Source organism: Gekko japonicus, unplaced genomic scaffold (assembly GCF_001447785.1).
Source record: "Gekko japonicus isolate JY-2015 unplaced genomic scaffold, Gekko_japonicus_V1.1 scaffold1958, whole genome shotgun sequence".
Classification (NCBI taxonomy): domain Eukaryota; kingdom Metazoa; phylum Chordata; class Lepidosauria; order Squamata; family Gekkonidae; genus Gekko; species Gekko japonicus.
In genome coordinates, this window is record NW_015165878.1 from 116550 (window position 1) to 139494 (window position 22945).

Here is a 22945-nt window from a genome sequence, read left to right on the forward strand (position 1 = left end):
TTTTAGGATGAAGCCAAGTTAAAAGGAATTTACCGCGAGGTAGCTCATACAGGGGGCATTCGACAATTATATGCTCAATCGTGTCCAGGGAGTTAAAACCACAGGGGCACAACCATTCTTGTCTTGGGATCTGATGGTGTCTGCCATAGAGTATTCTAGAGGAAAATGCGTTAACCCTGGCCAAAAGAAAAGCTCTACGATGAAGGGGGATATCGAGATTATAAAAATATTGAGGCATCTTGCCTAAATGGTTAGCACTAAATATAATACTCACAAATTATATACATAATCAGCAATAACAACCATACAAAGCAATTGCAATGCAAATCGTGACATCCATATGAATAAACTGTGCAATAGGGAAAGTTCAAAGTTCGTGAGTCACAGAACAAAGGATCCAATTCCAAATTTAAGAGTCCACTCCATACACCCATGGTACTTCAGGTGAGTAGAATCCCTCTGTCCCTGAAGGCTTAAAGTCCTCTTCATAATAGCAACTCTGCACGTTTAGTTCCAGCTGACGGGGCAAACCAGTGTGGTAGCACCTTGTTTCACCAAAGCTTTATCCAAGATGGAACTGTAACAACTTCACCAGGTCCCAAATTACTGCACAGTAAACATTTCATGTCACTGCATTCTTCCAAATGGAGATCTCCTGGGATTACAACTGATCACCAGGCAACGTAGGTCAATTCAGGTGGAGAAAATGGCCACTTTGGTAGGTGGATTATATGGCATCATACTCCACTGATGTCCCTCCCCAAACCGTGTCCTCCACAGGCTCCACCTCTAAAATCTCCAGGTATTTCTCCGCCTGAAGCTGGCAACCCGAGTAGGCTCCCGTTCTTTCTCCCACACAGGGGTCATTTCGTAGAAAAAGAGGTGCAGGAGCTCATTAGCATACCTTATTTGCATATGCCACGCCCCCTGACATCACCAGAAGTGTGTCAGAAGGCAACACCCACCGCTCAGGCTCCACTGGACTGTTTTGGATTGCTAGGTATTTGGGGGGGGGGACATGCAGATCTGTCCTTGCAGAGGAGGGAGGGCTTGTACCTGAAGGTAGGCCGGGGGAGGCCCTCTGCAACTTACCTGGCTGCTTCTTGCTCCTTGTGGCCTGACTGAGGGCTTCCCGGAGCAGGGGGCGGGGCTTGTTGCATGTGCCCTCCCCCTGGACTCCTTACTGCTGGAGCTCCGCTCCTGTGCGCTCCCGCAGGAAATGACCCCTGTACACACAGTCTTTTACTAGCTGGAGCATAAGAACCTAAGAGAAGCCAATGCTGGATCAGGCCAATGGTCCCTCCAGTCCGACACTCTGTGTCACACAGTGGCCAAAAATACCAGGTGCCATCAGGAGGTCCAGCAGTGGGGCCAGGGCATGGGATGTGGTTCTTGCAGTAACAGCCTCTCTCCAGTGAGGCGGCCTGCAACACACCTACTTAACAAGGGACATCCTATTTCATGTGAGGCACATAAGGAACTTGGAAGCACATTTTGTGCATATTTATTTATTCATTCATTCAATTTGTAGACCGCCCTCCTACACGTAGGGCTCAGGGTGATGAACAACATTTCATTGAAACTTCAATCAAATCAAATCGCAAGAGTCAAAATTATAGAAATTCCAGTAGCTATTACAAGATGGCAATTACAGACCAATTCCTATCCTTACCCCATAAGGGAGGGCAAATATATATTTTTCTCTGCACACACACACACATATATACAGTGACGTTTTTTATTCAGATTCTGCCGGGGTCTTCACCATGCCGTATATGATATACCCTAGGGAGGGAGAGAAATTTGTATAGCCCATCAATTTATCTGGAGAATGCTATTGCTTTTATGTTATTTGCATTTGTATTAATTTTACTATTTATGGGGGGGGGCAGTCCCCCAGCAGTTGTGCAAAACGGGATTTTCTTTAAAATACTGTTTTCCAGGTGGGTACTAGCTGTGTTCCCTTCTCATTTGGTGGCCAAAGTATTTGAGCTTCAGTTTCATTATCTGGCCTTCCAGGGAACAGTCAGGGTTGATTTCTGATGCTGGGAAAGATTGAAGGTCAAAGAAGATGGGGACGGCAAAGGATGAGATGGTTAGACAGTGTCATCGATGCAACGAACATGAAGTTGAGCAAACTTCAGAGGACAGCGGAAGACCGGAAGGCCTGGCGGGAGCTGGTCCATGGGGTCGCAAAGAGTCGGACTCGACTGTGTGACTGAACAACAACTAGCTGTGTTGGTCTGAAGCAGCAGACCAAAACTGATGATACCAATATTTAACTGTATGTATATTCCCACGTTCTTCCACCATGGGAATTAAGGCAGTGTATGTGAATTTCCCTGTGAATTTCCCATGCAGGCGCCGGCCACACCAAACTCAGTATGCATTTCGGTAAAGTTGCTCCGTCACGTGCTTTCCAAACGCACACTGGAAGGAACAATTCATAAAATTGATTTACAACGAGCAAAATTAATATCAGGTTAAAGGTATGAGGACGGTACCACTAATTTTATTATGTAACAATAACGATGGCTGAATTAACAACATTCATAAAATATTACTTTGTATGATATGTCCTATGATATGATGTGGTCTATGAAAATTTAAGAGTTTAAAATAGTAATTATTTAAATAGACAAAACAAGATTTCCCCCTCCTTAAAAAAAATTGCCATCGTTTTGGAAGCTGCACAACACCGCTCACCCCCCCAAACCCCCCCCCCCAAAAAAAAACTACTCCCACCCGCAAATTCATTTGTTCGTTCGTTCATTCATCCACCCAGCGTGTGAATTTTTCTCCGTCGGCGCTTGCGCAGAAGCAGCCGTTCCCTCTGCCTCCGGGAGGCGTGCCCATGCGCAGACGTCGCATCGCCTGCCCTCTCCCCACCACCTCCACTATCGCGACGCATGCGTCAAACACCCATTTTTTTCCCTTTAGCGTCGAGAGCCGCACACGCACGGAACGCCTTCTCACCCTCCCTTCGGCGGCCTCCGCCCGCGCATGCGCAGCGCGTCACTTGCGGCTCGCTGTCCCCCCCTCCTTTCCAGCTCTGCCCATGCGCGGAGCGCGTCCCTCCCCTTCCTTCCCTCCCTCCCGCGAGAGGGTGCGACGGTCGCTCACGCTCGGCCGCGACTGGTGCGAGCGCGCGCGCGCCGGCCCCCCCTCCGGCGCATGCGCGGCCCACCCTCCCCGGCCTCGCGCCGCCTCCTCCTCCGCCCCCCTCCCCCTCCCCGTCTCCCCTCAGTGTGTGCGCGCGCGAAGAGACAAGATGGCGGCGGCGGGGCCAGCAGCGTGAGGCGCGCTGAGGAGACGCCGAGTCCCCCTCTTCCTCCCCGGGAGGGGAGGGGCCGCCATGGCTGTGAACAGCGCGCAGGTAAAGGAGCCTCGGCCGAGCCGGAGGGGCCGCTCCGACGTCCCGGGGAGGCTCCTTGTCGCCGACGGGCCTCCTTTGGGCCCTCGCCGGGCCGGGCCTCCTCCCCCGGGCGGGCCCGGAACACGCTGCCTCCGCTCAGCTGGCCCGGGCAGCGAAACGGATGATACCAATATACCCCCCCCGGAACACAGCAAGCCTGGAGTCTCGTCGAGGGAGCCTACTCGGACGTAGGCCCCCGCGGGGCTTCGCTGGGTCCCCCCCATTTGCAGGAGTTGGGGAGCCGCCGCCTGGGTCCCGGGCGAGCGAGCGTGCGCGCGTGCGTGGGAGAGCGGCCAAGCGGGGCGACCGTCTGCGGAGCGATCCTTGGATAAGGGGTGGTGGACTTAGGTCGGCCCTGCCGCCAATGTTCCCTCTAAGCTGAGTTAGTGTGAGCTAGCTCACACATTTTTGTCTCAGCTCAGGAAGGAGGGCTCCAGAGGAAACTAATTTATGCAGCAGCCAAATCGTTCGCTCACCACTTTCATGCCAGGAGCTCACAAGGTAGGATTTTTGCTCACAAGACTCCACAGCTTAGAGGGAACATTGCCTGCCGCCCGCACTGCAGACGGCGGGGGAAGCGAGTCCCGAGGAAATCCGTTTCTGAACCTGCGCTGTTCGTGACTCGGCTGCCTGTCAGGGGGCCGGTTGCTCCCTGGGGGACCCTGAGACTGCCTCCTTGACACTGCCCTGTTCTCTCTCTGTCATGTAAACCCCCCCCCCCAAAAAAAACTTGTTAGTCATCAGAGGAGCGCAGTGCCGTTTCCAGTGCACATGGTCCTCCCGGAGCATGAAAGGCCGTGGCCCTGTGCGCACATGCTTAAACGCTTCTTTGGAACGCAGTTAGGGCTTTGCACTGGAGAGGAACGTGGCTTAATGAGCATAAATGAAAGTCCCCCTGGTGTTGTGGTGGTGGGTGCTTGGCTTCCAGGTACAGCAAAACACAGTTGGGGCTTTGCCACTGGAGAGGAACATGGTTTAATGAGCATAAATGAAAGCCCCTCTGGTGTGGTGGTGGTGGGTGCTGGGCTTCCAAGTACAGCAAAAGCCGTAGGTTTTCAAGCCGGATCCCATTATTTGTTTGTTTTCTCTAAGGTAAACGCTGCAGAGCAAAGCTATGTTGAAGCATGGCGTGTGAATGTGTGCACTTGCTTTCTGAGGAAATGGGCCATGGAAAGTATCACTGGGTTTGGCCGTGAGGGTTAACTCTCAGAGCGGGTGCATAGAAGTTCATCCTGACATCTGTGTGAACATGCAGCCCTGTGCACTCTTGCTTCAGTGTAAAGGCCCCATTTAAGCACACTGGAAGTCCCTCCCTCCCTTGGGCAAATGGTTGTAGGCTTGTGTTTTCTCACCGGGCTCAATCACTGCATTTTTTAAAAAAGTGTGCATTGCACATCCATTTAACACAGGGTTTCTAAAGTAGTGTACAAATAACTAGCAGCGGCTAGCAGCATTCCCCATAAATTAAGGACCACTGTACTGTATAGGGGTGTGCATTCAAGTATACCTGAATGGAATATATACCTGAAAAATACCTTATCAGTGTTTTTCTTGTATATTTTGGTATTTTTCAGAACCTCCTCCCCAAACCCCCCCCCCCAATCCCAGATATATTCAGGAATTACCAGCAAACCTGAACCAACATATGAGGGGCTAGAGCAGATTGCTCCCACCGCTCAGCTGTTTTTGGGCTTTCTTCTACAGTTCCTTTAAACAGAGGGTATTTAAAGGGACTGCAGAAGACATCCTGCAAAACAGCAAAGGGGGGCACTCTCCCCACCTGCTCGGCTGGGACTCTTTTGGGTTCTTCCTGCAGGATCGGCTCCTTGGCGGGTTCTGTTGAATAGTTTAAGCAGCAAAGCCCTAGTAGAGTCTGCAGGATTGGCTGCTTGATGGGCTATGTTGGGCTGCCAGGCAGAGCCTGCGGAAAGAACTCTCTCTGCAGGATTGGCTCCCTTGTGAGCTTTTTTGGGCAGTCCGGTTTAAAGGAACTGTCCAAAAGAGCCCCAGCTGAGCTGCCTCTTAGCTTTTTTGTGTGGCTTTGCCACTGCTTTCCCCCCTCTCTATTTTTTGGTTCGGGTCTGTTAGACAAGGAAAAATTCAAGATTTCTGAAAAATCCTGGATCCAAATACTTTACCGGTATTGGGATCTGAGTTTTTTCGGGGATTCTGAATTTTTTTCAGGTCCAATGGAGCCAAACCGAAAAATACCAAGAAAAAAAATTGCACACCCCTCATACTGTAACAAGGGTCTTGAGTCCCAGGTAATCAGTCGCATAGGATTCCTGTGATTCTACACTACAGCTCCTTTATGGGTACTCAGAAGTGAATCAGGGGGTTTAAATGCATATATGCATAGGGCTGCTGATTTGTACAATATATGAACGTTGGTGACTTATTTCCTATTTTAAAATGAGCTGATCGTTTGGAAGAAGAAATGAAAATTTGGCCCATCATCAGGGTACTTTTTGCTTTTCTTTAAAAAAGCAGGGGAACTCTATAAAGAGGCATTATCTTCTTTGGAGGAGGAGGTGAGGGAGGGAGAAAAAAGTGCCAGTGAGCAGTAACTTCTGATTGTTTGCTGAGTTGAGCAATGTTGAGGTGACTTGCATTCATTTGTTTCTTCGTGCACTCACCCGAGATGTTTTCTTTCCCTGCTCTCAATTATAGGGTTGCCAGACATCCTGTTAGGGGAGGGGGAAAGGGGTGTATGTGGCTGAACACTGTATTTTTAAAAGATTATAATGCCCTCTTTTGACACAATGAAAAGTATTTAATTTGTTGGTTTGTGTGTCAGCAGTTTCCCTTTTATTATATACACTGGTATTCAGTAGTCAGTAGAAAGAATTGGGTAGATCATCCTTGTTAGAAGGGTTACAACCAATGCTCCCTCTAAGCTGTGGAGTCTTGTGAGCAAAAATGCTACTTCGTGAGCTACTGGCATTAAAACTGTGAGCAGGTGATTTGGCGACTGCATCAATTAGTTTGCTCTGGAGCCGTCCTTCCTGAGCTAAGACAAAAATGTGTGAGCTGGAGGCTAAAAAGCTGTGAGCTAGATCACACTAACTCAGCTTAGAGGGAACACTGGTTGCAACCCTCCTAGGCTGTTGTAAAAACAAACAAACTGTACAGATGTTCTATGGAGACAGTCTCCATATATGCAGCTGAGGTAGGGTCTTCCACTTCCCTGAAAAGAAAACTTTACTAGGGGTGTAGCCTGTGACTGCCAACCTAGCAGTTCGAAAGCAAGAAATTGCAAGTAGATAAATAGGGACCACTTCGGTGGGAAGGTAACAGCGTTCCGTGTGCCTTGGTGTTTAGTCATGCCGGCCACATGACCACAGAAACGTCTTCGAACAGCGCTGGCTCTTCGGCTTTGAAACGGAGATGAGCACCGCAACCCTAGAGTCGGATTTGACTGGCTTTCGAGCAAGGGAACCTTTACCTTTAGCCTGTGATTAACTTAGTTAGTTACAGTGACAGCAAGAGGATCAGTGCTGAATTGCAGGCAATTTCAGGAGAAACCTGTGGTTTTGGTCATGATCGACACAGGTAAATATTGGTGTGCACAAAAAAAAGACTGAAAAATAATACTAAGAGCTACATAAATCTCCACAGGTCTAATAGAGTAGTTGCAGTAGGGTGAAGCTAACTAGTTCAACAAGTATAACATGAATACATTTTAAAAATGTGCTCCCACTGAGAACTGAGAAACATGCTGATGCTGCACTAGAATTGGTGTTATGCCATAGAACATTGCATCTCCACTGGATGTGCAGTGGAAATTTGCATCTCTGTTTGATTTATAATGCTGGTTGACTGACCACCTTAAAATATAGTAAAACTACAAACCAAATAAATGAGAGCATTCTAAAGTTGTAGTGCGTTGGTGCCCCTAGTGCTTGTTTACATCTTGCTTTAAAATTTCAGTGTACTTCTGTTTTGCCCTTCATCACTGCCTTGCAGTTTGTATGTGGGCAGAGGTAGGACATGCATGCAGGTCTAACAGATGTGAGCCCAGGGCTATATCTGCTAAAGTTCACTGTTGCCTGAGGAGCTGACAACCATAACTTCTGAATCTTTGGATAATCAGTTTGAAACTGGTGCTTGACTACAAATGAGTTGCTGTTCACCTGTAATGAGTAGCAGTTGCTGCTGGGCAAGTACTCAAGTAGCAAACTAATTGCTTGTGTGTGTTGTCTCTATTTTATTTGGCTAGCCATCTAAAGTTACAAGTCTAGAAAATCTGTGTTATGCTGTTTGTTTTAATTCAGGGCAACACTAATACAACTTCATACACATTGAAAACAGGAGAGCACTTGCCTTGTGGCTGCCTGTATAGCTCTCTTCATTTCTTCTATCTGAAGGACTACAGGTCGTTTAAAGTCAGAACAAAAGCGGAGAGCCACTGTCATAGATGGAATGCTTTTCTCTTTTGCTTGAAAAGCTTTGAGAAAGTGTCTATCTTCCTCTGGTGTGAAAAACCACTTTCTCTTGGCTTTCTTGGTGCCAGGAAAGTGATGGCTGGCAGACACTATATACAGGTTAACTTAATTCTGTATTCATTTTCTGTGTAATGGAAACCATTATAATATGTTACTTTTAAATGAATTTGTTCCAAGGGCAACCACACACAATTCACACCATCCCTGTCAGTATTCTGAATAGTAGAAATGCATCTGAATGTGGTATCTTCTTAAATAAGCAGACATGTTGTAAGTTTAAACTTTTAAAAAATCCTGTTTATTTAATGACGGTTTCCCTGAGGTTCATATACAAAGCTTTGATTCCTCCCCCCCCCAACTTCTCCATAGAAAAGCATAGATTAGAAATAACGCTACTGCCTTGATGCTGAATCGTTAGGCCTCTTTAATTCAAGAGTATGGATGGTTATTTATTATTATTATTTTATTATGTTGTATAGAGTGTTGTGTTTGGATATGCAAAATTGGATTTGCATCCCTTCTCACTGGCTGGCCTGGGGAGTTAACACTCTCATCCTATTGTTTGTGGCAATAAATTCCTACTCCTTGGCTTTCTTTTGGGTATAAAAAGCCATTAGGGAGAAACCAGTGACACATTGCACGTGGGTGTAATGGCTGCACAGCTCATAATGTGTCTGATAGCCAAACCGACTTGTCAGTGTGTGGCTCATTGCCAGTTCTAGAAATGCCAATGGATAGTAACCTGTATGTGCTGCTTCGTAAATGTTCCAAGCCCTGTACAGGAATTCACAATCATTCAGTGTATTTATTATGCCTCTGAGTCAGGTTGCCTGCCAAAGTGGTTTATAACTAAAATCTGTTGTGAGATACACTATGAAATATGTGCAAGTGGGCATGTGTGGCACGCAGTGCAGTGGACTGTTTACAGCTGAGCGCACTATTGCAACTTCATTTTTTTCCCTCCTTACATTTTGAGTTTCCCTTGCCATAAAGGTCTTGCCCAGCTATATTCCTTCTGTGCTTTTAAATAATTAAAGCCACTTGCTGAGCCTCTAAAGAACCACAGTAAGTATTTAAATAGCATTTATTCTAAAGAAGCCCCTAACTTGTACCTATGTTCTGCAGCAATCCAGTCGACAGGGAATCCATTGTAGGATCTTTTCAAAATGTAAGTAGACTGGGAAGTAAGTAGGTTGTGGAGAAGTAACAGGCCAGTGATAAAAGTAGGGACAGAGGTTTCAGGTAAGATGTAAGGTGATACTTGTGGTAAGAGTGCTTTATTATATGTTTGCTCAACAACAGGAACTTTGGCCATTCATGTGCGTGATTGTATGTGTAGAGAGAAAGAGAGGCAGGGGCTGGGGATCCTAGTTGAACAAGTGGGTTGGCTTAAGGTCCCTTGGTGAAATCATGAGAAATATGAGATTTAAACTATGAGACTTTTGATTCATAGCCACTGCACCAGTTCTAGTATCACTTAGCCTTTGAATTCTGGAAGCAGTTGAGGTTTCTGCAGTTGTATTGACAGGACAGCATAAGTCTTACAGTCTTGGATGTTCGTTTACGGCATCTTTTCAGATAATACTTCTAAGAATGCCATACAGTTCAGGCTGACTGTGTGTAGTAGGTGAGATGATGCCCGCTGAAGTGGCAAACTTTCCTTTTAATAACCTGATTCACAGGTGTGTCTCACTTGGTTTTGTTGATCTAGACTCCTTGATTTAGATGCCTTAAAACTGCAGTATGCAGGCAGCTTGAGCTCTGTTGTCAGTGTGGTGGGTGACTAGTTTAGCTTCAGAGGCACTTCTCAGTGCCTAAGCATGCATAAATCTTTATGTAACTTCACTTTCTTCAGGAATAGCCTGCTTGCATTAAACCCCCCCCCCCCCACGCACACACACAGAAACCTGTCCTGAGTAAATTGTACCTGCACTGCTGTAGCTTCTCTAGGTTTATGCTGCTTAAGGCTTTTCATTCTTAAATCATCTAATTGTTAGGCTGATAAGTCTGAACATGAAATCTGGTAAATTCCCTTGTTTCTCATGTCAAACTTCCTGTTCCACTTTGATTATTTTTTTAATGAAATAGTATAGTGAGGCCTGTTCTTGAAGGTGTTACAATAATGTGATTATCTTTTCAAAATGAAGGGTGTAGTAGGTGAGTAGGTAGTAAGTACAAACATTTCTTATGTGTACAAGTTCTTTTAATGCCATGATATGTTTTAATGTTAAGGCTAGGTGGTGTTGGGTTAGTTGAACAACTAAATAAAAAGATGTTTTTTGCCTTGGTTTAGATTTTAAAAAATCAGGTGCCCTAGCCACTTAGGGTATTAAAAAAACTGTAAGTAGAGACGGGGAAATTGCAGCTGTTTTTTCTTTTGCAGCAGCAGAAACTTTACAGAAAATAATAGTGGAAAACCACTTTTTGGAAATCCACATAGAAGTTTAGATTTCGTTCAGCAAAGCAGTTAAACCATACTATTTGGAATTTGGATGCATTCATGAAACTTGGAAATAGGTCTACAAAATGTAATAGTTCTCATAGCATTTTCTGTATGAATATGGCAGTGCAGCGGCCTAGAAATACATATATTTTTTAAAAAGCTCTTCCAGCTTACAAAACTAATGTCTGCTCTGCTGGAGACAACTTTTATTCCCTCACAAGCAAGTAGGTGTCAACCTTCAAGCCTGCTGAATACCTTGATTCTAAACATGCACTTGGGAATAAATCCTTTTGGTTTCACTGAAGCTTAACTCCTGCATAGGCATGCATAGATTGCAGCTGAAGATAAAAAAGTAAACAATCCCCATGTATGCCTTTCTGCTTGCCACTAATGTGCCATGGTCTGGACAAATGACTTGCGACTTCATATTACTGGCTTGGTTGGAATTGTCCTTTCAGCTACTTTGAGACATGCATCAGGTCTTGCCATTTAAAATGAGCATGACTACAAGGAAACAAGTTGGGCTACAAAGAAAATCCACTTTGCCTGAGCCCTATTTATTGTGTTTCTGAAAGGGAATTTTTACATGCAGCAGAATATCGAGGTGGTAGAATCATGTATGCCACTTCAGGCGGTGGTGTGTGTTTGTGTTTTACCCCTTTGAACATTCCTGCGTTTTAAAAATTCCTGCATATAGAAAACGTATCACTAAGGGAGCAATGTTCTTCTTAACCCTTCAGCTCTTTGGTGGTTTTCTGTTTGCTAGGAGTTCTGGATGTTAACAGCAGCATTCAAAAACGTGATTCCTCACTTGCAGCCTGAAATGGGTCAGCCAGTTCTATTACTGCATTCTGTTGTATATGTACACTAATAGTTCCTGCTGTCTGGAGTGCAGCACAGAGGTGTGAATGCCTAGGATTCTCATTTGCTTAAGGAGGTTTTTCACTTTGGAATGGAAGCATATGACTGCTTTAAAAAGTACATATGTAATAGTGACATAGCTTTGCAAAACCTTGTAAGTCTTAATTTGAACAATCCAGTTGTCTCATACTTCAAGGGAACTTTGGAAGTTAACATCCCACTTGCATTAGATACAAATATGCTGAATATGTGCATTCTGTAGTGTGATTTCTGTAATATTCTGCCATCAAAACATGCTGCTTTGGTTTTAATCCATGGACTGCAGTATGAAGTTAAGAGTGAAAACCATAAATGTGTTTGTGAAATTCAACAGGGAAAAGGATAACAAGCAAGTAGAATAAATGCTGATCTTTTAAAATATCTGTGCAGATCAGTTGGGTAGAATAACTTTTGTGCTGCGTTGAGTGTAAATGAAAAGCATAGACCTGCCAGGCACTATTTCTTTTTTTTTTTTGAAGTCTGCGTTTCACTTTTTTGTCAGTACTTTAGAATTTGCATGTAACACTTTGTATTTTTTTAACTTGCCTTCTTTCTGTAAAGAGCCATATTGGAGAGTCTCTCCTATGTGATATCATCTCTTCAAAACCAATAGAAGCTGGAAAACTTGTTTGCATTTCACAGGGAACCTTTGTAATTCTGTTTCAGGGTACTTCCATATACATTCAATGTGCTGTTTGTTTTGTACAGGTCTGCTTGTAGTAGACCTTACTGGCTCTGAGCCACTGGATTATAGTCATTTGTCACTTTAATGCTGTTTCAGCAAAGTAAATATTGAGTTTGAAAGAACTGCATTGCTAGAGCTGCAGTTTTTCTGTTCGGTTGAAATGCTTTATATATGACCATTTAACATACCACCCAGGATTAAGGAACTTTGTATGGAACAATAGCGCTTCATGGTAGGAGAGCCTCTCACAATTCTAAAACATGCTAATAGTTGGTACCAAAATCTCCTGCTTACCCTGTGCGTAATTATAATTCAGAAGAAGCTTGGGTAAACTGCATACAGTTCTTTTATGGTTAAGGGATTGCAATTTGTCAAGTCAATAGAAAATTGAAATATTAACTCCCATATTCAGTTTCAGGAGGTAGGTCCGCAGTAGAACAGCTAGACTAGCGGCACCTTAGAGAACATCAAGATTTTTTGGATATAAGCTTTCAAAGTCAAAGCTCCCTCTCATATTCATTTCAGTCACATATGAAGTAGCGCTTAAAGCAGTTTAATGCACCAGTTGCAGTGATCCTTAGCTAGAGGAATTAGGAAATTTAGAGATTGTTTTGCTACTCAGTGTCAGTACAAATGTGTACACTGCCACAGCTCTGTAGAAGCTTTCAGGAACTATTTCCCTTTGGCAAGGCATGGGGGGGGGGTTGACGGGGGGGGGGGAGAGAACATGTAGAAACACTTTCCTGGTAGTTTCGCTGAAATTACTTGGTGTTTGGCAGACATACTTGTTCATCTCTTATTGAATGCTTTAAACCGAAAAACTTTTTTCCGATGGTGAAGTCAAAGAGGCCGTGGTAAGTACAAATTAGAAACTGTGACTTCATCGATGAGAGAATAAGAGGCTTACTGGTTCACTTGGTATCTGATTAAGTTGAAGGTGGCTTGTGTTTGATCGAGATAGAACAGTGTGTTGGGAAAAGTTAGTGTGCCCTGCCGTGTTGGAATTCAGATATCAAGATATTTTGTCATGTGCTACCATGTGTGAAATAGCAGTCCATTGTATTACATGCAGTATTGAGCTGATTTTTTTAAAAGGTGGGGGTTGCCAGTATGGAATAGGGGCATCCTACCCCTGCCCAGTTTATACTGTAGCATTTAGTTTTGTCACACTGCAATTTTAAATTAATTTACCTGCAGACATATTTTAGCTTATAATTGTTTGGAAAGATTTTTTTTTTAATCCAGAAGCTATTCATCTTTTTCTTCTTCCAAAGTAAGTATCAAATAGTCAAAAGTTGTTTTTACTTGTTCAGGTAGTAGCTGCCACAAACTCTCTCCATCACCTTCGTTACTTACCCAGCAGGATTTGCAGGTTGTGGAATGCAATACTACAGATCCTATCACCGCCTGTAGTGAAGCTCCATGATAATCTTACAGGACACAGTAAATAGCAATTAGCTTATATTGGTGTTGGTCAAATCTGCGTCCTTCTGTGTCTGTCCAATCACTGTGTGTTGATACCTGCCTAAAAACTCAATACAGCTTTAATACACTTTAAATTAAACTTGCAGTCTTGAAGGAATACTTGAGTATTAGGAAGGCTCTTATATATTCATGGCCTGGACGTCTAAGTTACAGTTTGTAGCATAAGTTCTGCGCTTTGTAAAATGTCAGGTTTTTTTAAAAAAAGAAATAATCATCACTTATGTATGATAACAGAGTTTACAGCATGGGGGACAATCAGCTAAAATTCTGATGAGATTGAATTAAATTTGTCCTCTTGAGTTAATGAGCATGCTTTCTCAGTTGCTGAATGGGATATTAAGACACTTAACATATTGATTTAGGCCTCTTAATTGAGAGAGAAAAATGTGTGTGGGAATGGGTTGTATTTGTGTAACAGCATTTTGAACCGCATGACTGCGTTTTGTGTTTTGCATGACTGAATCTAAAATGTTTCAAAGGGTTACAATTCAGTAAGTTTTTGTGCCTGACGATATTTTAAGTTGGTGTGAAATGCTGCGTGCATTGTTGAATTGCAGTTGCATTTGAAGGTAGTTTTGGACTCTGACTAGAGTTGCTGAAAAAGTCCACTGAAATAGGAGAATGGTTTCCAACATGGTTCACTTGTCGTGTTACTTTTAGGTGTTGCATAGCTGATATCTAGCAGCTGCTTAGATAGTTTTCCTATCTAAAGCCTTAATATCTTTACCCCTATACACCATGTCTGATTTTTCACTCATCTTCCGCCTCCTTCTGTCTTATTCGTCTGCTGTGGGGAGACTCGGCGAGGGAAGGAACAGAGTGGTGAGGCATTTTTAAATCCCTTTCTTTTCTTCCCTGAGTTTGGGGAGGGAAAGGCATTTAAACATGCCTGGGCTCTCCGCCTTGCCTTCTCCAGCTGCTCAGTCGCGGTGGGCAGTTGGAGAAGTGTAGGCAGAGAGCCCAGGCATGGTTCCGTGCCTTCCTTCACTTCCTCAGCCACCCCGCCACTGTGGGGATACTCGCAGAGGGAAAGAACAGAGCGGGGAGGCATGTTTAAATGCCTTCTCCCTGAGTTCGGGGAGGGAAAGAAAGTCATTTAAACATGCCTGGGTTGTCTGCTTTTCCTTCTCCGGCTGCCCATCACCACAGGGTGGCTGGAGAAGGGCAGGCAGAGGAAGGAGGGAGGAGATGAAACTAAACAACTGACTGGTGGGGACTGAGACTGATCAGTGAAAGCTGTGGGGGCTTGGAGAGGGAAGGAAGGCATTTTAACATGCCTCCCTTCCCTCTAGGCGGGTATAATGGATCCGACTACATTTGGCTGTACCGAATATTTCCCCAGTCCAAATATTGCACTGGGAAAATTAGGTATTTATCGATATTTTTTTGGGTCTGATATACCCAAAGCTGAAAAATACTGACATTTCCCCCCCTTGCACACCCCTAGTGGAGACTAGGGATAAGAAAAAGATGCTTCCCACAACTTTGAGACACAGTGACAGAAGACCTTTTGGAAATTTTTCCTTTCGTGCCCAATATACACTCCCTAGATTTAAACAAGAAGCCACAAACCCCAAACAGAAGCCAAACTTCTAACATGAGCAGAGAAGAACCTGCTGTTTATCCAGGCAGAACACATAAAGGGAACAGCGAATATCCAAGCAGACTGGCTCTGCAGACAGGTTATCCAAGAAGGAGAATGGGCCCTGAAGAAATACCTGTTAAACCTGATCACGAATCAGTTCAGTCTTCCACTGGTGGACCTTTTCACATCCGCAGTAAATCATGAAACAGTTCGGTTCTTCACAAGGTTCCATTATCCCCAGGCTGAAGCAACAAACACATTAACATTGAGCTGGCCGGGAGGCCTATTATACGCCTTCCCCCTCTTCCAGTTCTATCAAAATTGATCCAAAAGATCAAGGAACAACAGCCAGAGATTATTCTAGTGGCTCCCTTTTGGCCTTGACAGCCATAGTTTTCAGCCCTATATCAAATGTTCACAGATCTACCTCTGAGGCTTCCAGTATCTGTGGACATGTTACAACCAGGGACCACTCTGGCATCCAGAGTGGTTAAATCTGACCGCTTGGAAACTGAGAGGGACAACTTCCTACAATTAGGTTACAGCACAGAGGTTATGGATACACTCCTTGCATCTAGGAGACAAATCGACCAACAAAATATATAATTTTACCTGGAAGCAGGGCTCTAGTCGGGGGGGAGCTCTCAGGTACGGAGCTCCGGAAGAGAACCTCTAGGGGGCGGGGCGGTCACGTGGTGAAGCCCCGCCCCCTTCTTTACCCCGCCCTCTGCTTCGATCCTCATTCCGTTTGGGAATGAGGATGAAGCAGGAGGGTAAGTAGCCGGGCCTTCTGACACACTTCCGGTGATGTCAGGGGGTGTGGCCTTCTGTCACTTCCGGTGATGTCAGGGGGCGTGGCATATGCAAATAAGTTATGCTAATGAGTTATGCTAATGAGCTCCGGCAGCTCTTTTTCTACAACAAGACCCCTGCCTGGAAGGCATGCGTTTGATGGTGTAAGAGGAAGAAAATCGACGCCTTAAACCCTCAAATCAAGTCTATTTTAGATTTCCTGCAAGAAGGCATCAATAGAGATCTGAGAACTGCAGCACTCAGAAGGCAAGTTGCAGCACTAGCCACGGCATTACCTCAAACCGACAGCGTCAGTCTCTCAAGACACCCACGCATAACACAGATTTCTCAAGGGAGCAGATATAAAGGGCTCTCCATAGATGCATAGATTCCCAACCTGGAAACTACACACCATACTTTCATTTCTCACAAAACCTCCCTTAGAACGTATTAGAGAGATTCCATTGAAGTGGCTGAGAATGGAAACTCTATTCTTAGTGGCAATCACTTTTGTGAGATGAGTGTCAGAGCTCGGGGCATTTTCCATCAAACCCGAGCTCTGTATCTTCCATAGGGATAAGGAGGTGTTGAGAACCAATCCAGCCTTTCAGCCAAAGGTAAACTCTACATTCCACAGATCTCAAGAGATCAACCTTCCATCTTTCTGTCCAAATCCCAGCCACCCAAGGAAAAGGGTGTGTCACTTGCTGGATGTCAAGACAGCGCTGAAGGCATTAATATGTAGCACAGAGCACTTCAGAAACACAGATACTCTGTTCATTTTCACCTATCCACTAAACATGAAGAATAAATTGTCCAAGTCAGCCATCAGCAGATGTCTCAGATTTTTGTATCATAGAAGCTTACAAACTCCACAAACTGGATGTTCCATGTGGAATCACAGCTCATTCTGTGAGAAGTGCGGCAGCTAACACAGCCTTTGCTAGACATGGTCATCCATTTCTAAGTTTGTAAAACACTATAAGATAAAACGTATACAATTCAGCTGATGTTGCCTTTGGCAGAAGAGTCCTCCAACACATAATAGACACAGAAGATGAAAGGAGGACATCTTGTCCCTCCCAAGTCATGGTCAGTCAATCAACCAGTTAGCTGAAGGATTCCTTCCTGTCCTAACTGTTCTACACTTAACTGTTCTTAACTAGTCTTGCATTAATGGTACACATTGCCTGTTCTAGCCAATTAGTTTAACTGCTTTCTGCTTTTGGAGTTGCCAGAACTGAAGGGCGGGTGACTCCCACAGCAGAGACAGGAAGGGGGAAAAAGTTGCTCCTTTCTCCCTGAGTGGATGATGGAAATCGCCCACCAAGATGTCCTCCTTTCCTTAGAGGAGAATAACCCTTCATAGTAAGTATCCAATAGTTCATTCTTAACAGATTAACAATATTTTTACCAAGTTTTGAAAGCATAGTTTTATTTGAGGTTAAGAAAAATGCTTTAATGTACACTTTCTCCATTGGATTAGAATTGAAGTATGTCATTGAAGCTGCAGGTAAATTGTTGGTAAATGTTTTTGAGCAATGAATTTAGATTTCCACATGATTGCCTTTCAAGATCAGTCTTGTGTACGACTGTACATGTATATTTTAAGTGTGACATGTCCCCATCTAGATGTTAAAACTTTACTTATGTTGTGTGGAAACCGTCTTAGGAGTGTATGTTCTTCACTGGTGAGAAAAATACAGAAAGGGAAGGCCTTGCTAGAGATTTCAATTAAGTCAGTCATGAAGAACTGGAAAATACATAAGTTGAAGTTTGGTGTACACAGAGCATAGCAGCAGGTTTTTTTAAATCAGTGCTTGGAAATAAACCCCACTGACTTTTTAATATTTCCCACATAGAGAAAATGCTTTCTGTCCATGGCTCTTGGTATCCAAACTCTGACTACATATACCTGTGATGCAGTATTTGCGGGGTTGTCTCCTTCACATGGCTGCTGCTTTTACATTGTGGACTTTGCAACTTTGAAAAAAAAATTCTAAGTGTGTGGTCATGCATGCACTTAAACTTTATGCTGGCACCAGAAATTTGAAGTACCTTTCCAGCTGTGTTTCTGTTTTTACGCTTTCCAGCACAACTCTTGCTGCTAAATAGGCATTTCAATCTAGATTGTGTGCAGGAAGCTGAAGAGGACAGTGAAAGGGCAGTGATGCCGAAGGAGAGCCACAGTGCACAGAAAACATTGGAAAGGGAGAGCTTTGCAAAGAAAATGTGAGCATTGAAGGTTTTGATGTGGCTTGATGGATAAAGAAGTCTGCCCAGGGAATAGGCAGCAGTGAAAAACATGAGGAGGAGTAATGGGTGAAAGGTAGCCATTGCAGGTGAGCCTTGTAAACAGCCATTCATCCGTGGCAAGAATGTCCTTGGGTTGATCAGGGTGGAGTTGGCATGCTACTTAATTCACTGGTCAGATATCATTCAGTGACATCCGATTATCGGATTACAGTATGATAGTGTCAAACATTTCATGAAGCCAAGGACATACTGTATCAATGGCAGCTTATCATTCTTCTCTCATTTGCTAATAAGGAAAGAAGCGAAGCCAGTTTGCTCGCTTCCATAAAAAGTTACACATGGTCATGCATCTCCTACTGGCCTCCTGCTAAAATTACACAGGCATCTCTGAACAGGAGCACAAGAGATCTTCATTGGCAAAGGGCAGCCTATTAATGTTGCAGCAATTCTGTACAGTTTTAAATGTTTTTATTGGGTTGGATCCTATGATTCCTTCTGTTAAATGAAAAATCTTCCATTAGAAGACAAGGGAATCCTTTTGAATCCAGCCTAGTGTTCCACGGTAATGATTAACTGCTTTATTATTGTAGCTAGTTACAGTATTTAACAACTGTCTTTGGTCTAAAGGTGCCATTGAACTCTAACTTAGTCTTTGGTCAAATATGTTAATAGTACCAGGCCTAGACAAATCTGGTTAGATCTAGGAGTCACCCCCAAGATTTAGGAGCCAGAATCAACCTCTGTGCAATATAGTCAATTCTCAAATTGTGGATGCTTTCCTCTATGTATCATGGGGAATACTGTTTTGTTCACTTATTATCAGCTTTTGCTTCCAGAAAGTTATAGTCATCCACAGCAAAATCCATGTGCCTACTTGCTTATGTGTGTTCCACAGTGTTCATTGTGCCCTACTACACACTAAACATGCATAGAGGATTACTGTTTTAAAAGTTTAACCCGTATGTATGGTCATTTGAAAGAAAATCTCACTTTGTGTGTGGGTTTTAAAAAAAAATTGATGGTGGCATCTTTTAATTGGGGGGGGGGGAGCAAGGTTCTGGGCGAATTTGACCCATGTGCCTTGAAGGAAAGAAGGACAAATGAATTTTTCTGCCAGATGACTACAGTGGCCCCCACTGCCAGCCTTTGCATAAGTATTTCTGTGTTGGACCCGGGTGCTAGGGGTCAACAGAGTCTCAGATATTAAAGTAGATATATATCAAGGTGACTGGGTAGACTTTAATGAACGAGTGAAAGCGGTTATTGTAATAGTCATAGATTTGTTTCTGCAAAGGGATGTTTTAACATATGAGATTGAAGAAAAAAGTTATAGATTATATAAACTATCTGGAATCTTGAGGCCTTGCTTTAACTAGTCATGTGGTTCTTTACAAGGCTTAGTTGCCTGTCTGACTGCTGGTGTCTTGTGTATACTGGAGCTTGCTCTACTTTCCCGTGATGGGACTCCTTGCCAGAGTTCCCGCTAAGCTGTACACATGAGCGGCCGCTCATTAACACAGGAAGCCCTGCCCTGCAGCAATCTGGAGCTGCACAGGGTCTTGCACTGCCCATTGCCTATAGCATACTGAATTCACTTCAAGGTGCTGGTTTCTTACCTTTAAAGCCCCTTATGGTCAGGGGCCTACATACCTGAGGGATCGCCTTTCCCCACATGTTCCCCAGAGAGCACTGTATTTAGGGTTCCAAAACCGTCTGGCCCTCCCAGGTTCCAAAGATGCCAGACTGGCCTCGACTAAGGCAAGGACCTTTTCAGTGGTGGCTCCGTGCTGGTGGAATGAGCTCCTGGAAGATACCATGGCCCTGTAGGACCTTTTACAGCTCCGCAGGGCCTGCAAGACGGAGTTCTTCCACCAGGCATTCAACTAAGGAGCCGCACCAAATAAATTTAAGACCTTGTGCCCTAATACCATCACCGACAATCTGTACACCGCCGATATGAATTGACATTGCTGATTGTACCGTCATTGTAATAATTGCTACTAATGCCACATCAGTGTTACACAAATGATATACCAACACTTTATTTTGTGTTTTATATTTATACTAGTAATAAGTCCCATTGTGGAAATAAATGCAACAAACTCTAGGAAGACGTTCTGGGAGAGTGCTCCGGCCTGCAGCAGACGGCCGTTCCCCCTCCCCGGCCGCGCCGACCGCTGTTGTGGCCGGAAGGCCAGGCCTCGCTTTGGGCAGGGTGGTGAGCCTGCTGCCCCCTGTCTGCTGGAGGCTGCCCACCCTGGCTGCTGGGCTGAACTGCATCCTGTGTCCCGCCACAGTGCTGTCCCCCCCCCCCCCCTCCCCCTACTGCTGCATGCGGGGCCCCGAGTAGGCATGGAGTCACCCCGGCCAGGTGGACGGGGAGTGGCATGGCATGGTGCCACCGTGGAGGCCTGGGCGGATTGCACTCCTCTGCCACCGCCCGCCCTCTGCCACCGCCGGATACCAGGCAGGACTGGAGCGGCTGTCTCTCTGGGTGGCCACTCAGCGAGTGAAAACTGTGGCGGCGGCAGCAGCAGGTATGCCTGGGGCCCCGGCAGCAGCAGCAGCAGGACTCTTGCCCCCGCTCTGCTACCCCCCCCCCCCCGTCTGCCTCCTCCTCCTTATCCCTCAATACAGTGCCACGGCTCCCTGGTTCCCATCCACATCCCCGGTAGGCTGCTCGATGGCTACATGGAGTGTCAGGGGGTCGAGCGTGGCTCCTCCTCCCAAATGAACAGTGGGTGGCGGATGGGCAGGCAGCGGTGTGCACTGCCCGTAGGCACCAGCTTCAGTGCAGGCCGAGGCCGGGTCAGGTGGAGCAGCAGGGACGGAGTCTCCGTCTTCTGAGCGCGCCGGTCGCAGTGGCAGGGCTGTGGGCGGGACTCAGGCAACGGAGTCAGTGACCTTCTGAGTGGCAGTTCAGGCAGCCAACTGATTTTGGCATGTATCGAAACTTGCCACTCCAAAACAGGATTATTATATAGGAGAGATTTATATTTGCTGTGTTTATCTGTTTTAAATTTTTTATGTGAGCCTGAGCCTGCTTTGGCGGGAAGGGCGGGGCATAAATCAAATAAATAAATAAATAGATTTTAAGATTAAAACAGTTAAATTCTGCTCAGGATGTGAACTGCTTTGCTCAGTGGGGGGCGGGGAATAGAGGGAACTTTGCTCTTCGCGTAAAATAATTTTCAGCAAAGAGCATGGGGCCTCTCACCCCTTTGTGTGAAATCATCTGACTGCATAAGTGTTCCGATCAACTTCAGTTAATGTAATGTAAACACTGCATATTTTACTTTTCAGTACATCTTTGGGGAATTCAGCCCCCAAGAATTTAATGACTTCTTCATGACTCCTCGCTGCTCTGTTGAGGTAAGAACTGTTTTCAATGTCTTACAGACAGTTAAACCTCACATGTTGAAAACTCCAGTGGCTCAAACTCACTGCTTCACAGAGCAATGAGCACCTGATATTGTCACCTGCTTTTATTTACTCCAAATATTGAGTGTGTTTAGTTTTACGGTAGCCGCTAACCAGTTTTCTCCTGAAAATTCACCCAATGTGTGACCTTTTTCAGCACTGTCTGCAATAAAAGGCTAATATGTATATCAAAGTGGGAATCTAGGTTACTGTTAACGAGGGTTTATAGCTGTGCCAACTTGAGCCTTAGCCATGGTTAACGTTGTGAGTGATTATATGCATAAAGGAGGAAAGGAATGTGTATGCACGTATGTTTAAAATGTTTAGTTGCCTTGGTGGCCCTTGTAAGGGCAGAAAGGTGGGATACGAATTCTGTAAATAAACAGACGTATGTTTGCATGCACTGCATGATCCTGTGGTCAGCTGCCTTGACCTTTGTTGACAGCTTGGAGCAGCATGACTGCATTGAATGGAAACAAAGCGATTTGTTGAAATCCTCTCTTCATGGTTGCATTTCATGTTTCTGTACAGCTGCCTCCCTACAATGAAACAATTTCGTGTGGCCTTAAGTCCACAGGAGAGCTGCATGATGGTAAGAAGCTGTTCTTAATGTTTCCCCGGACCTCCTAAAGTCCAGTATAGTGCAGACCGACTTCAGACTTCCATTTACCTTAAGGGAGTTATGAGATAGTTGTGAATGGTTGTGTGAGTGTATATGAATATTGCTGTAGATCACTGAAATGATTGCATCTTAATTTCGTTGTACTATGTACAATGACAATAAAGTATATTACTACTATTACTACTATTTAGACTGCAGGAAGACTGTTTTGCTTCAACCTTGCTAACTCGCTTGAATTTACTCATCTTCACATTCTGCAGTATCTCTAGGTAGAATTGCATCACTATTCCCCACTAGTCACCAGTTTGGGGTAGTGGTTAGGAGCGCAGACTCTAATCTGGGAGAACCAGATTTGATTTCCCACTCCTCCACATGCAGCTGCTGGCGTGACCTTGGGTCAGTCACAGGATCTTTCAGAGCTGTTCTCTCACGAGCAGTTCTCGAAAGAGCTCTCTCAGCCCCACCTACCTCACAGAATGTCTGTTATGGGGAGGGGAAGGGAGAGGAGTTTGTAAGCCGCTCTGAGACTCCTTCGGGTGGTGAAGGGCAGGGTATAAATCCAATCTTTTTCTCCTTAGCTTGTGATATTACGATTCCTTTTTAAAATCAACTACTTTTTGAGACTTCATGATAGCATGGTACCTGAAGGGAATATAATGCCTTTTAAATCCTAGGTGATTGAGTATTCCATATTGGTAGGATATAAATAATACACATTTCTGGATGTTGACATGTCATCAACATCCAGGGAGGGGTTCTGGCTCTGGAAGATCATCTGCTTCATGTACAGAAGGTCCCAAGTTCAGTCCCCAGCAGCATCTCCAGAATCTGATGTGAAAGACCTCTGCCTGAGACCCTGGAGAGCTGCTGCCAGTCTGAATAAACAGTACTGACCTT

General features: G+C 44.8%; 1 protein-coding gene across 1 annotated transcript in view; it reads left to right on the forward strand.

Annotated features, from left to right (window-relative positions):
* The first annotated feature begins 3258 nt into the window (after positions 1-3258).
* Positions 3259-22945, forward strand: part of USP10 (ubiquitin specific peptidase 10) — a 51893-nt gene continuing 32206 nt past the window's right edge. The window contains exons 1-3 of the mRNA XM_015411284.1: positions 3259-3376; positions 21310-21378; positions 21958-22018. Coding sequence (XP_015266770.1) covers positions 3356-3376; positions 21310-21378; positions 21958-22018 — 151 coding nt within the window. The 5' untranslated portion in view covers positions 3259-3355. The remainder of the gene's footprint in view (positions 3377-21309; positions 21379-21957; positions 22019-22945) is intronic.